The 13,126-nt window shown below is 46.8% G+C and overlaps 1 protein-coding gene across 2 annotated transcripts; it reads right to left on the minus strand.

Annotated features, from left to right (window-relative positions):
- Nucleotides 1–784: 784 nt before the first annotated feature.
- Nucleotides 785–12,962, minus strand: NUP54 (nucleoporin 54). Of its 2 annotated transcripts, XM_066184743.1 has the most exons (13): nucleotides 12,792–12,962; nucleotides 11,124–11,285; nucleotides 9,045–9,128; nucleotides 8,792–8,938; nucleotides 7,915–8,144; nucleotides 5,493–5,680; nucleotides 4,968–5,164; nucleotides 4,125–4,179; nucleotides 3,462–3,555; nucleotides 2,904–3,011; nucleotides 2,417–2,536; nucleotides 1,967–2,077; nucleotides 785–1,632 (listed from the first exon to the last, which is right to left on the minus strand). In XM_066184743.1, the coding sequence occupies exons 1-13, from the start codon at nucleotides 12,841–12,843 to the stop codon at nucleotides 1,504–1,506; spliced, it is 1,677 nt and encodes a 558-aa protein (XP_066040840.1). In that variant the 5' UTR covers nucleotides 12,844–12,962; the 3' UTR covers nucleotides 785–1,503. The 2 variants fall into 2 exon arrangements, with proteins under 2 accessions (XP_066040840.1, XP_066040841.1); XM_066184744.1 differs by lacking the exon at nucleotides 11,124–11,285.
- Between the last annotated feature and the right edge of the window lie 164 nt (nucleotides 12,963–13,126).

Genomic DNA, 13,126 nt, shown 5'->3' on the forward strand with positions numbered 1-13,126 from the left:
TGCTGCACATTCAAGTTATTTTCAAAGCATGGTAGGACTGCAGCTTGTGAAGTGGGGTGGAGCATGAAGAATTTGCAAAACAAGAAACAATGTGTTTCTCAAATACAAGCAGCACAGTCTGGCAGGGGCCCCAGGGCAGAAGACTTAAGACTGCTACCCTAGCCCCCAAGAGAGAATTCCAGTCTCACTGAATTTCTTAGAGCTCATACCCAGTGCAGACAGTTTACTAACTGGAACTATGGTACCAAAAGGAAACTAATCCTGTTCTCCTTAACTAGAGTTCCACATATGCTTTTCCAATTGTAATGGAATCATGGTTCCACAAACACTCTCAAACGCACAATACAGGTCCCAGCGGATTGCAGCTGTATTTCTGTTTTTCCATCCTTCAAGTTTAATGAATGAAATTAATTTTGATGGCTAATGAACAAAATGATTTTTGCCTCTTCCATGTTTGTTTCTGCTGTACAAACTCCTACTGCAGAGAACACTGTTTTTTTTTTTCAGTTATTTTCAGTGACTTTTGTACTGAGGGGAAAAGCAGGTCTCTCTCCATGGCATGGAGTGAGTAGGTACCTGCTCTGCAGTGCTTGCTACCAGGTAGGATCTAAGGGCCACACCTTTCATTTTGGTTTGGGGACTGAGGCTGCCAAGCAGCTCTGTGGCACTGCGTTTGACAGCCCGTTTCCTGCAGTGCCCGGAGCAGAGTGAAGTGCACTTACCTGCAGTTGTGAGCAGTGTCGCTGCTTTGCTGATGTCACTGAGAGCCAACACCACACACCACTTATTACAAAGTCAGACTGAATTTATTACTCTTGGGCAATTTAAAAAAGGCAGGAGACAACGTCCAGACATTCTGTTACTTAGAGGGGCAGCAAAGCTTTGTATAATTCACAAACATAAAGTGATCAAAACACAACCTTCAGATCCTTGCAGTCCGAAGGAAGGACAGAAACTGGAAACATGAACTTTCGGCAGAAACTGGAAACGTGAACTTTCTGCGGCTTGCCCCAGTAATCAACTGGTATTGCAGAGAACAACATAGCTACAGCAACAAACATCTCTGTAATGATTTAAATTAGCTGTTTACACAATGGTGCTACTTGATTGTTCTGCCAGAAACACAGAAGCGGGCTAAGCTTTCCACAAACCGAGTCATTAGTGAAACAAACCCCTCAGCACTGCATTTGTAGGACAATGCTATTGTAAAAAAAAGAAGAAAAAAAGAAAAAAATGTACAATAGTACATATAGTTTTATAGTAAAGTGATATCTGAACAGATTCAGTTTTCCTTCTTTTGTTAAAGCATATACAGCTTTATAAATTATAAACCTTCCAAAGGTCAATTTTAAAAGCTTAGAAGAGGCTTTGCTAATTCTAAAAGTAACAGACAAAATACCATTATGCTCCTACAAGATATGTGTTTTATTTTACCTCAACAGTTTTAGCCTTGGAAGGTGAGCCATGAACTCGACTACCATGTTCTGTGTAAACCTCCACCAGTCAACTGAAGACTCCCCCTCGGATGGGAATGCTCTCGTTCAGCCCATGTTCTATTAGCTTGATGTCCTCCAAGTCATCCTTGATGATGCTGATTAGGTGACTCAGCCCTTCTTGCTGCTGCTTCAGGTGCTGCAGATAGTTCAGAAACCAGTGTGAGTACTGTTCAGCTTCACAGGCTTAGTAGGTAATGTTCCTCAGAAGTGTCATGACTGGTGGCATTAGCACACTGATAAGCCTGGCATCATTTCTTTGAGGAAGGAGTAACAGCGTTTTCTGTACTAACAGCCTATCTCCACAGAGTGATTTTGTACAACAGCTTGGTGCCCTGGCACTGAGACCAGTTAAAAGGATGACTTCATCAAACAAGGCAAGAACATGACATTCTAGATCCAGTCAGGGGGTGTGTGTGGCTTAAATGATGAAGTTCAAAGAGTAGGCCAGGATTCTACCCAGTAATACTTACTTGCTTGATTTCCCTTAAGAGATCTGCATCTATGTAATAGCGCTCTTCAGCCCGCACTGCTCCGAAGTGGTTCTGCATCCTGATCTGGGACATGAGCTCATTCAGTCTGCCCTGGGAAGAAGAAGAGGCTTAAATCAAACACAACTCATTTACAGCTGGCAGAGCTCCAGTATGTACTGTTCCTTGAGTCTTCAGGGCTGGAAGCATTGCTGCTCATTCAATTTTTAAATGTTCTGGAAGACATGCAAAGGGTAGGCCACTCCAGTATTTCCAAGATCTCAAAACTACTGAAATACCTATTGGCTATTCAGTGAAGAGCATGATGCTACACCCTACTCACACTGGCAGACTGAAAGCCTCCCGCAACCAATAGATACACGTGGTTTGGAAAACTGCCATGTGTTTAGTGAGGAAACCCCGGAGTTGTTAGCCAAACTGTCAGCCACTCACCTTGAACTGTGTGGGTGCATTAAGTTCACACTGAATTGTATCCAACTGTACACGGAGCTGCTCCTCATCTGCTTGAATGGCGTAACCGCTTTTCCTTTGGATCTCCTGCTTTATTAGCACCTACAAAAGAAACCCTCGGTGTTCATTAGAGAACACTTGGCCCATCCCTCTTCCCACCAGCCCATCCACATCTATTGCCCTTCCTTCAGCCTGTTTCTCACTAGGTTTGTTGTGTCATTTAGTCTGCTGCTCTAGGACCTCAGGGCAGTCCTGTGGTTTTGGGTAAGTGAGAGAGAAGGTTCCCAAGTACAGCAGACCTGAAGATTTCCCTGAAAGCTCTGCCTGGTACTTAAATGAACACCTGTTAGCTGAAGTCAGAATAATTTTCAGCACTGGCCTGCACAAGATGGAACAGATTCTCCTTCCCTCTGAGACTGCTTGTGGCACTAGACTGTGTCAAAGGACTTATTTAGATTATCCCTGTTACCTGCAAAGTTCTGTGCGAAAGCGCCATCAGCTTCCTTTTGTACTGTGCAATTTTTGCCATAGTTGTCGTTTGGTTTTTCTGCAGCTCACTGATGTCTTCTGATATTATCTGCAGAGGAGATGGGAGTCAGAGAAGTTTTTGATAACAGAACATGTTAGGCCTCATTTAGAACTGGGAGTTTCATGACACTACACCGCCCAGCAACTTGGTGTCCTTTACCCAGATGATTTTAGAAAGCTTTCTTCTATCTCTACTGTTCTGCTTTGTGTTTATTTTCATATGCAACTGGGATTTTCAGAAGGCACTGGAAAACTGGTTGTCCAAATTTAAAAGTCCATGCCAATACAACTGGTGTGGACTAGCCCATAACAAAACTGTAGGCTTGAACCTGAAACAAATGAAAGCCAAACCACACTGCTCGGTTTTGGGGCAAAAGATCTATTTAAGGAATACATTAAGAACATGGTTCACATTTCAGTTTTGAACACACAGGGACAGGTGCACTTAATAGCACATCCTTTGTCAACAGCAAGTCACGATAAAGATGAGCAGCCTTACATCTAATCGAGTTTGATGCTGCTTGGTCATCTGATCCTGCACCTTCAGTCTTCTCAGCAGTTCCTTGAAACCCACCATTGGCACAGGAATAAGCCTATGAGAACACAAATATTTCTTACAACATGTTTTTATACTGGACACATGATAAGGATTAGTAATTATGAACAGAATCTAGTATAAGGTTGCAGATTATGCTGGTCTTCTATAAATTAATACATAACCGTATCTTCCTTTGCTAAGCTCTAGAGTCCTCACTATTCCCAACAACCTTCTCCTTTTTCATAAAGACACCAGCCCAATTAATCTGTAACTACTGGAGGGTACAAAGGTGCATCACCTGAAGCAATAAGGAGAAAAAAACCCGTAACAGTTGCAAAAATAAGTCACAATAACTAATCCATGCAAAGGGGGACGCCACACCTCCAGGGAACCCAAGTAAGACTCTTTATCCTGACAGCTCCTAAGCGCCTAAATGGGTAAAAGGATTAAGACAGGCACTTCCAGTAATCTTCACTGCTTTCAAGGGGATCAGCACTTGGCCAAGCTGTACTCGAGTAACTCTCTTGCAAGTTAGCTGGAGGGTACTAGGCAATTATTATCTCTGTCTCCCCTTTCCAAGCCTTGTTGCAATACTTCAATACTTGGACAGACTATTGGACTTACTTATCAGGATCAGGATTATCAACTTTGGCTTGTTCCCATATAATAGGATCAACACCTAAAAAAAAAAAAAAAAAAAGGATTTTTAACACGAATATCTGAATAGAGAGATGTTACAGCTGCTAACCAGGAAAAAAAGCTGTGAAATACACACAACCTACGTACTATGCTAACCCTGTTACATATGCCTGTTACACAAATTAAGGTTAATTAAACCAGGGTAGTTCTTTAAAAGTCCTGATCCTGAGCAGGGGCAGTAAATTCAGACCCAAAGGCTGTTGAGCACTCCCGCAGGTTTGAAAGCAGGGGAAAGGAATAATCCATAGGTGCTCCCATTGGATAACCTATACTTTAAAGGGAGAAATTCCTACTGCTCCCACTGTATTCCACACTTGGGTCATCTGTACTTTTAAAGTTGCTTATTGTGTGAAACAAACTAATATTTTAAAAAATCAGTAACTATGTGATCCAAGTACCAAATCAGTTGGCAAAATAATCCCAGTAGGAGTTAGCTTTGACTTTTCTGCAAGACTAGGCCCAGTGCCTTTTCCAATCCAGATTTCATAACCTTTCATATCCTAAACACGGACATATATAAAAGCTATAGACACAAAGGTAAATCATCTAATCAAATGACATGAACTGCCCATAACTACCCTACAACAAAGCTCTGTGTGCACTGTCTGTGGCCACACAGGCAAGTTAAGAGAAAACTAGCAAGCGAGTACAGGACATGATTATTCTGATATTTAACTTTTTTTCCCTCTTATTCTTTTCACGGGTGTTTTCCAGCAGGCTGACACCTGCTTTTTTCCCGGAGAGCCCAAAAGGCCCAGCCCCACGCACCAGCAGGAGGGTTCTGCAGGAGCTGCTTGACTTGTGCCGGGGACAGCTCTGTCCTGGCCATGGACAGGCTGACCCCCAGCTGCTGCAGGGATGATTTGATGTTGGCTTGCTCAAAGTGGGTGTAGAGGGTCGTTGCGGGAACTCTCCTCGAGGTGCCATTGGGCGAGCGCTCCACAACGTAAATGATCACTTCTGTCCTGAGCCAGGCAAAACGCAGAATGTCAGGAAAAGGCCAGCAGCACATAGGAGCTAACGCAATACAGAACCACCCAAAACCCAAGCTATCACTTCTCCCAGGTGACTTTTAACTTCCTTCAGCTAAGCGAGATGTAAAGTACCAGTAGCTGCAGGGTTTAACGCAGCAAGGGAGAGAGAGAGAAACGCTGTAAATACCGCTCCATTGTCTGCTCTCCCCAGTTTTACCAACCATATTCTATGGTGATATCAGTACTATATTAAGAATAACCTAAAATCTCTGGAAAGGTACTGGACTTAATGCCGTAGTACTGTGGGAAGGTCACGTACTGATCATCTGGCATCGTTTTAACACCTTCAACATTGACAGTAAGGGTCTGGTTTCCTCCCAAAATTTTGTGTAGTGATTCTACGAGCTGCTGCTGCTGGCTTCGAATATCTGCTTCTTTTCTGTTAAACACCAAGACCACGAGGCCATCTTCGTCTTTGTTGTTGGGCATTAAACTGTAACCCACAGCCTGCCAAGGAACAAATGAGAAATGAAGGTACATTACTTAGTAAAACATTATCCTTGTGGCATGAAGGGGAGGGGTTAAATCCTTCCCTTTTCAGAGCAACTGGCTCAAAATTTAACTCACAATGTATTCACAGCTGCAGAAACATAAAATCAATCCCCTTTTAAATCATTCTCTCACACAGCCATCAGCAGAGCAGCTTTTGAAACAGTTTGGATTTTTACAAAAAGTTCCTAAGTATCCTTTTCCCATCAGGGGAGTTGCCAACACAGCAGAGCAGACAGCAATCAGGAACATTTTACAAACTGACCCTTTTTCCAAATTGCACATAGAACCAGAGGAGCAGACTTTATTACAAGCAAAAGCAGAGAGGCAGCTTTCACCTCCTCTTGCCTATCAGCTGTCAACCCAACACAGCATTGGTGACAGGGTGGACACCAGGGTCTTTGTGAGGCCCTGACACTGCGTGTGGGTGGGTGACCTGCACCTTTCTCCTCGTGCAAGTTCAGCTGAAGAGAGAAATTAGTTGAGGACATGCTCAGGAGCCCGGTTTTGTCAGCAGAGGGTAATCCCCTGCCATAAGTGAGCCCTGCAGAACCAGCCATCCTGTCATGGAGCACAACAGTGATAGCTAAGGAAGAATTTGTTTTTAAGCGCATACACCTCTGGTATTTCTGTTTTAAATAACTAACTCTTCCACGATCTCTTTATGCAACGCAGTATTTTCAAACTAGAACAGATTGTTTTTACTTTACTGTGGTCCTTCAAATAACAGCCTGTAACACGTATCTCAGCAGCATGCATTTCTTGGTCTGGAGCTGCATGCTTCTCATGTGCAGACAGCAATCAGGAACATTCTACAAACTGACCCTTTTTCCAAACTGCACATAGAACCAGAGGAGCAGACTTTATTACAAACAAAAGCAGAGTGGCAGCTTTCACCTCCTCTTGCCTATCAGCTGGAATTGTGTACAAGTGGATTCCTGTGGAACCCTCCATGTAATGCTTCTTTCTTATCTGATGCTGGATGTTTCCAGAGGCAATAACCAGACTACCTTAAGATGCTTTGCTCCTATCCCTGTGCCACCTTCTCCTCTATTTTTTGCAGGCATCTTCTACTGGCGGCACGGATGGAACTTGTCACTTAAGGCACGTGAATTCATGGCATTAGAAACACTCCAGTCACAGGGACAAGAGTAAACCTAGTACCTGGCATTGTCTAAGCTGAAAACTCTTCTTTTTAGTAAATGAAATTCTAAAATAACTGATTTTGCATCACACAACTTACACTGGGCAATTTCTCAAAGCTCAGAAGCCATGAAAGCAATTTCAGACAATAATTTTACAAGACAATAAGCTTTCAGGTTCATTGCCAACAAAATGTTCAAGGTATCACTGAAAATGGTGATGCAGAAAAACCAAACATTTGTTAGGCAGGCACAGTTGCTGCCAGAATTTTACTGAAGTCTCATAAAGTGCATAATCAACACGAGGCTTAATGAATTATTAACCTACATTCAGGGCACAAAGTTCGCACTCCAAAGGATCAGCTCAGGAAAGGAGGGTATCACCACGCCTGCCCCAAATCCCCTTACAAGCTCCAGGCTTAGCAAGACAGCCAGCAGGTGTGGGATTTGTGGAGGATGGAGAGCCACAAATTCTTCGTCGACATGAGAAGCAAGATCTGGAACTGCTGATGATTCCATACATGGAATGGAGTCAGCATGAGCACTGGCAAGGATAAAGGCACAAGAAGGCTGGAGGGGGGTGGATTTTAAACCTGGCACAGGCCAAGTTCATAGAGGGTTATTTTTATCTGGACAAAGCAATGAAGAAAGACCCTGAAGTTCTTATTCCAAATGTTCACAGTTTCTTTCAGACAAGAAGGTTATTTTTAAATTTCTGTCTTATTGTAACATACACAGATACACATTAAAATTAATTTCCATAGATCTGTTCCAAGTACACACACACACTAACCTGAACGCTAGCACATGAAAGTGTTACTTTCATGATCCACATCTGGGCTCATTATCTAGTCCCTACACACCACCCAGATTTCCAGCATCTTCAAACCTTTTACTAAGCATGCATCAGAACTGTGCAGACTACCTGGAAAAACAGTGTTTCAGAATACTCTTACCAAGGACAAAATCTGATTTAACACCCACAAGACGCTCAGACTCAGCAGACTAAGGGCACTGGTGCCCTCTGTGGGCAGAGGAACAATGCCATACCTTAAACCTGCAGAAGGGGTTTTCCTGCGTGAACTCCACTGGAGCGATGTTGTTGTTGAAGTATCCTTTGCCCGTGCCCCAGAAGGCCTGGAGCTGGTTCCATTTGGCCAGAATGGCATCCCTCTCATCTCCCAGCAGTGTCGGGGCCGAGAGGGCGCTGGCCGTGTTGATGAGCTGGTTGGACTGAGCAGGGGTCTGGGCAGGCTGGTTGAACAACCCGCTGCCTAACGCTGGGTGGGACGAAGAGAAACAAATGAACTCCTTGACCGACCACGCCCAAGCCATCACCTAACCATCTGCCTATCATGGGCATCACTTCTTATCATGTTCTGAGAAGCAAAAGAAAAACTCTGACTGAATAAATGAATTAAACTCAGATCATGTTTCTTAAGTGTCTCTTTAGAGCCATTCTTCACCTACAACAGAAGTTCCTGAATGCTACATTAGAAGAAATCTGTTTGTTTGTTTGTTTGAAATGAGACACCTGTATTAACCCATGTCATCACCTGGCACCCTCAATATCTAAATCTGAGAGGCAGGCTGGCTGTTACAAATTCAGTGAACTCAGAGCCTGAAGGTGTTTATTATCCAATTCCCATTTAAATTAAGCTCAAAGCCTTTTCCCCCCCCTTCCTGTAATGCTGTGGCTGCAACATCAATTCTCTAACTACAGTTTCTACCAGCATTAAACCAAAGGGGTAAATATTGTTGGAAGCTCAAGGGTGAAGCTCAGGGACTTGCTTGAGCTCTAGTTTAAAAGTTTGAGCGTAACAGCCTCCGGTTACAAGACACTCCTGTCCCACCACCCGAATAACTGAAGGTGTCGGTCTTGGGCTTTCACGGCTAAGGGATGGGTAAATCCAAAGGCCATACTCACTGGTCTGCTGCTGCTGCTGCTGCTGCTGGGTTCCAAAGCCTCCAAAGCCTAGCCCAGTTCCCAACCCACTACCCAAGCCAGTTCCAGTTCCTGTGCCAAAACTGGTACCAAATCCAAAGCCTTTGTTCTGGGTAGCACCAAAGAGTCCTGGGGACAAGAAGTAAAGGATTATTGAGAAAAAGAGCACAGCAGGCATGCAATCCAAAGCGCTCCTGGATCTGTTCCAGAGGCAGCGAACGCTGCGGTCCCTTACCGCTGGTGCCGGTGTTGGTGGGAGCAGAGAAGCTGAAGGCCGGAGCCGCGGTGGTGGTGGTGGTCCCAAAGCCCCCGAAGGCACCTGCGGAACACGGACACGGTCAGGCAGCGGCACGCGGCCCCAGAGCCGGGCACACAGCACGACCAACCGCACGCCTCGGTGTTATGGGAACGGGGGCTGACAGACGGATGGCACACGGCACAAGCATGTAGGTCACACTGAGCATGGGGACCGACCTCATCGTCCACGGAAATGGGGGAGAAAACACGGACCACAAAGCCAGAACTTGTATGGTGTGTCGAGAAAGCAAACGGAAAGGCAGCAGTCAACTGACAGCTCGTTCCTTTACCAGGGGATGCGCTTACCCTAGCGACAGACACAACTAACAGTCCTATTTCTTAGGCTCTTTCTCAGGAATAAGCAACCTGATGTTTTGTGAACTTTACAAATAGTCCTAACCTCAGGAAACAAATCAAAGCCTGAGGCCAGGTACACACGGTTGCTGTGCTTACAGGCAAAATTTACAGGTAAGATTCTACAGGGTCCTCTTTTTTTTGAAGTCTTGTTTCCCAGTGATCCTCACCGTTACATCTCATTTGGAGGTTCAACCACTAGTATAGGAAGATGGATGCAAAAGCAATCACCCTTCCACAGATTTACAGGAAAAGCAGTCACAGGCCAGCAGGAGAGGACCTAAGTGAGCGTCTGAGCTCCAGTGGTGCCAACGGGCTGGCCCAAGGTGCAGTCTGTGGAGCACTGACCTGCCTGGGAAACCAAGGCCTCTGTGTTTCATGCTGCTTTTACACGCGTTCAGATGAGGAAAGACAGTCTGCTACAAAGGATTTGTCACAAAGATGCTGCCTCTCCTAACTCACATGTCAGTAGCAAAAAAAAAAAAAATTCTTTAGATCTATTACACTCACAGTCCTCCTGTCCACAAACAAAATGAAAAGCATAAATCAAAGCTGATATGCAATTGCATTTTATATTTCCATTCAGCAAACATCTTAATGGGGGTGGGCACAAGAAATTGTTCCCTGTAACACCCATGTTCCAGTCCTGCCAGCGAGTGGGACACCCTGGCAGGAGAACCAGCAGATGACACCATTTTTAGGCACCTTTGTACTCACAGCAAATTTAGTCATCCTTTCTTGAAAAGGGACCCGAGAGTACAAAATAAATTTCAAAGCATCAAATCAAATACCAGATGGACTATCCACGGTCTCTTCTGGAGCAGCTGAAATGAAGCCAAAGAAAACCAGCCCAAGAGTGTTCACAGCAAACAGACCCCAATGATATCCCTGGAGTGCACTGAACAGATGAGGGGTGCTGACACAGGGAGCGATGACACTGTGGGATGGATGGAATTCCTATACGAGCAGCAGCAACGGGACCCCCCGGGCTAATTGCACACCAACAAAAGCATTAGAAATCCATCCCGTCCAGTGTTTTTATGGGGAATAGGAGATACCTAAAGTGAAACGACATCAGCAGATTGCTCAGATCTGATGGATCTCCACGGGGCCACAAAGGGCTTCCTCAGGCACCCCGCAGTGCACCCATCCTGTGCGGAGAGCTGGGGCAGGGTGGTTTTGGGATGCACGGCGGCTTTCGGGGAACAGGTCACAGCTGGGCTCTGACTTTGTGCCGGTCGTATACAATTTGTTTCTCCACAGAAACTACTGAGGTGTGGTGCATTCATGACAGCCAACGCAAGGCCAATGAGGAGACACGGGGGAAGATGAAAACATGACTGCAGTAGTCCAAGAATCTCATGTCAGGAAACGTGGCACAGGGACCAGCTCTGGGATTGCTCGGGATCACCTGATTTCACTCCCATTCCCGGGACTTTTGGCTACAGGGTTGTTTTTCCTCAAAAGCTAATCCTTGAGAATTTAACAGGCAAAACCCCTCCAAGCCTATGGCTCTCCAACCCGTTCCATTTCCAGAGCTTTTATCGCCAGTCTTCACTGGGTATGAGGATTAGTAGCGGACACAGATTCCCAGTGAGGGATGTCATTCTTGGACCCCTGCCGGCAACATTTACCACAGAACACGTATTGACACATTATCTACCTGCGCTTGCCAGACTGTTACCAAAATTGAATGGTGGAGTTGAGGTAGTGGAAACACCGAAATTCCCAATATTAAAATTCACCGCGGGATTAGCAGTTAATCCGAAACCCCCAAAATTAAACCCACTGGCAGTGGAGTTTGCAGTTTCAAGCCCACCAAATCCTGACGAGCGGGAAGCAGAAAAAGAGCAAGGCAACATTAGTTCTGAGTGAAAGGGAGGTCCCAGGAAAGAAAAGCCGAAGCATTTTTCCATCCCCGTGGGCAAGACAGGCAGAGTTAGAAACAAGAGTAAAAGGTATTAACTGGCATTAAACATTTTTTATCAGACACAAGGAGTACAGTTAAAAGCTTCACACACTGCTGCTGTAAGGACATTCTTTTTCAATTATACTGCGCATAAAGCAGCAGCATTTCCCCACCTTATTTCAAGGCCGTACATGAAACCATCTCTGTGATTCAATATTCACATTAAGAGTAATTTTTAACAGCCTAAGACTGCTCGATACAGCTGCATCTGTGTTAAATGTAACAGATAATAGCAAAATTAATTCATAAACGATCACAAAGGCAAGAATAAATCATCCTCATACAAATAATACCCTCAGATACATAACAGCAGAACAACCACGAAACACAGCTCCAGCAGCTGAGGCAGCACACAAACCTCAGCTGCTCCAGGGTGGACTTATCCAAGTTCTATTGCCAAAATCTCCCCACCTCAGCCTGGCTGGATTTACTGATGCATCCAGCACCCCTGGGAAGCAGCTGAAGCAGGTTCATGCTGGACAGACAACAGGAAGTGCTGAGGTGTGATCCCAGATTTCCCTCTGATATTGGTCTGTGAGTGTACGGGCACAGTGTACAGGCAGCACAAGGTGATTTTTTTGCTTTCAGATGGGGCCAGAGTGTGTGTAAAAGTCCCAGAGTGGAAGAGACAGTAAAATTCAGGTTAACTACAGCAAAGGTAAGTCCTGTCCAAAGGACTTGCTCGGAGCCAACAATTAATTATTCTACTAAGTGAGGGTAAGGAAAGCTCTGTCTTAACACTTCACCATGACTGACAGTGACAAAAGAAGAGGGGAAAAGGCCTTCCTTTACAAGTTAACCCGTCTTTTACCTTGCTTAAAAGTGAACTTCCAAGGGCATCTCGTCCAAACGACGACTTTATTGCAAGCAAAATGCAGATCCAAGGGACCTGCGTCACCTCAGCACAAGCGCCTCAAGAGCAACTCCCGGAGGCGCCGGCGGCCGGGCGGGGCGCGGGACGGCGCCTCTAAGGCGGCCGCCGCTCCCATTGGCCGGAGGGCACGCGCTGCCGGCCACCGCCGCTCCCATTGGCCGCAGGGCACGCGGGGGCCGCCGCCGCCGTTCTCATTGGCGGGGGGACACGGGCGGGTCCCTGAGGGGACCGCGATTCCCATTGGCGGGGGGACACGCGCCGCCGGCCGCCGCGGTTCTCATTGGTGTGGGGGGCACGCGGGGGCCGCGAGCCCCATTAGCCGGGGGGGCACGCGCGGCCCTCTGAGGCGGCCGCTGTTCTCATTGGCGGGGGGGCACGCGCTGCCGGCCGCCGCGGCTCTCATTGGCCAGGAGAGGGGGGGGCGCGCGCTGCCCGCTGCCCGGCTCCCCCCGCCCCGCCCCTCCGCGCCCCGCTCCCCCAGCCCTCACCGGTCGGGTTGGCGGCCCCGGCTCCTGCCGTGGCGCTGAAGTTGAAGGCCATGGGGCCGATGGTGGGACGGCGAGCCGAGGCCCCCGCGGGAGGCGCCTACGAGCCCCCGCGGCGGGTCCAGGCACAAACAAAACCGGCCGCACGCGCCGCTTTTCCGCCGCCGCCAAAGCGCTTCCGGGTGGCGCCGGTGACGCGTGGTGACGCGATCGGCTCGCGCCAGCGGGCCGTACCACTGCGGGCAGCGGGGGGGCAGGAGAGGCGTAATGTCCCGGGGACACAGGGAAAAAAAAGGAGAATAAAGCCAAACGGCTCTTCCCCGAGTATCGGGGGGAAA

This window comes from Chamaea fasciata, unplaced genomic scaffold (genome assembly GCF_029207755.1).
Source record: "Chamaea fasciata isolate MVZ Bird 193981 ecotype frontalis unplaced genomic scaffold, bChaFas1.0.hap1 SCAF_6, whole genome shotgun sequence".
Taxonomy (NCBI): domain Eukaryota; kingdom Metazoa; phylum Chordata; class Aves; order Passeriformes; family Sylviidae; genus Chamaea; species Chamaea fasciata.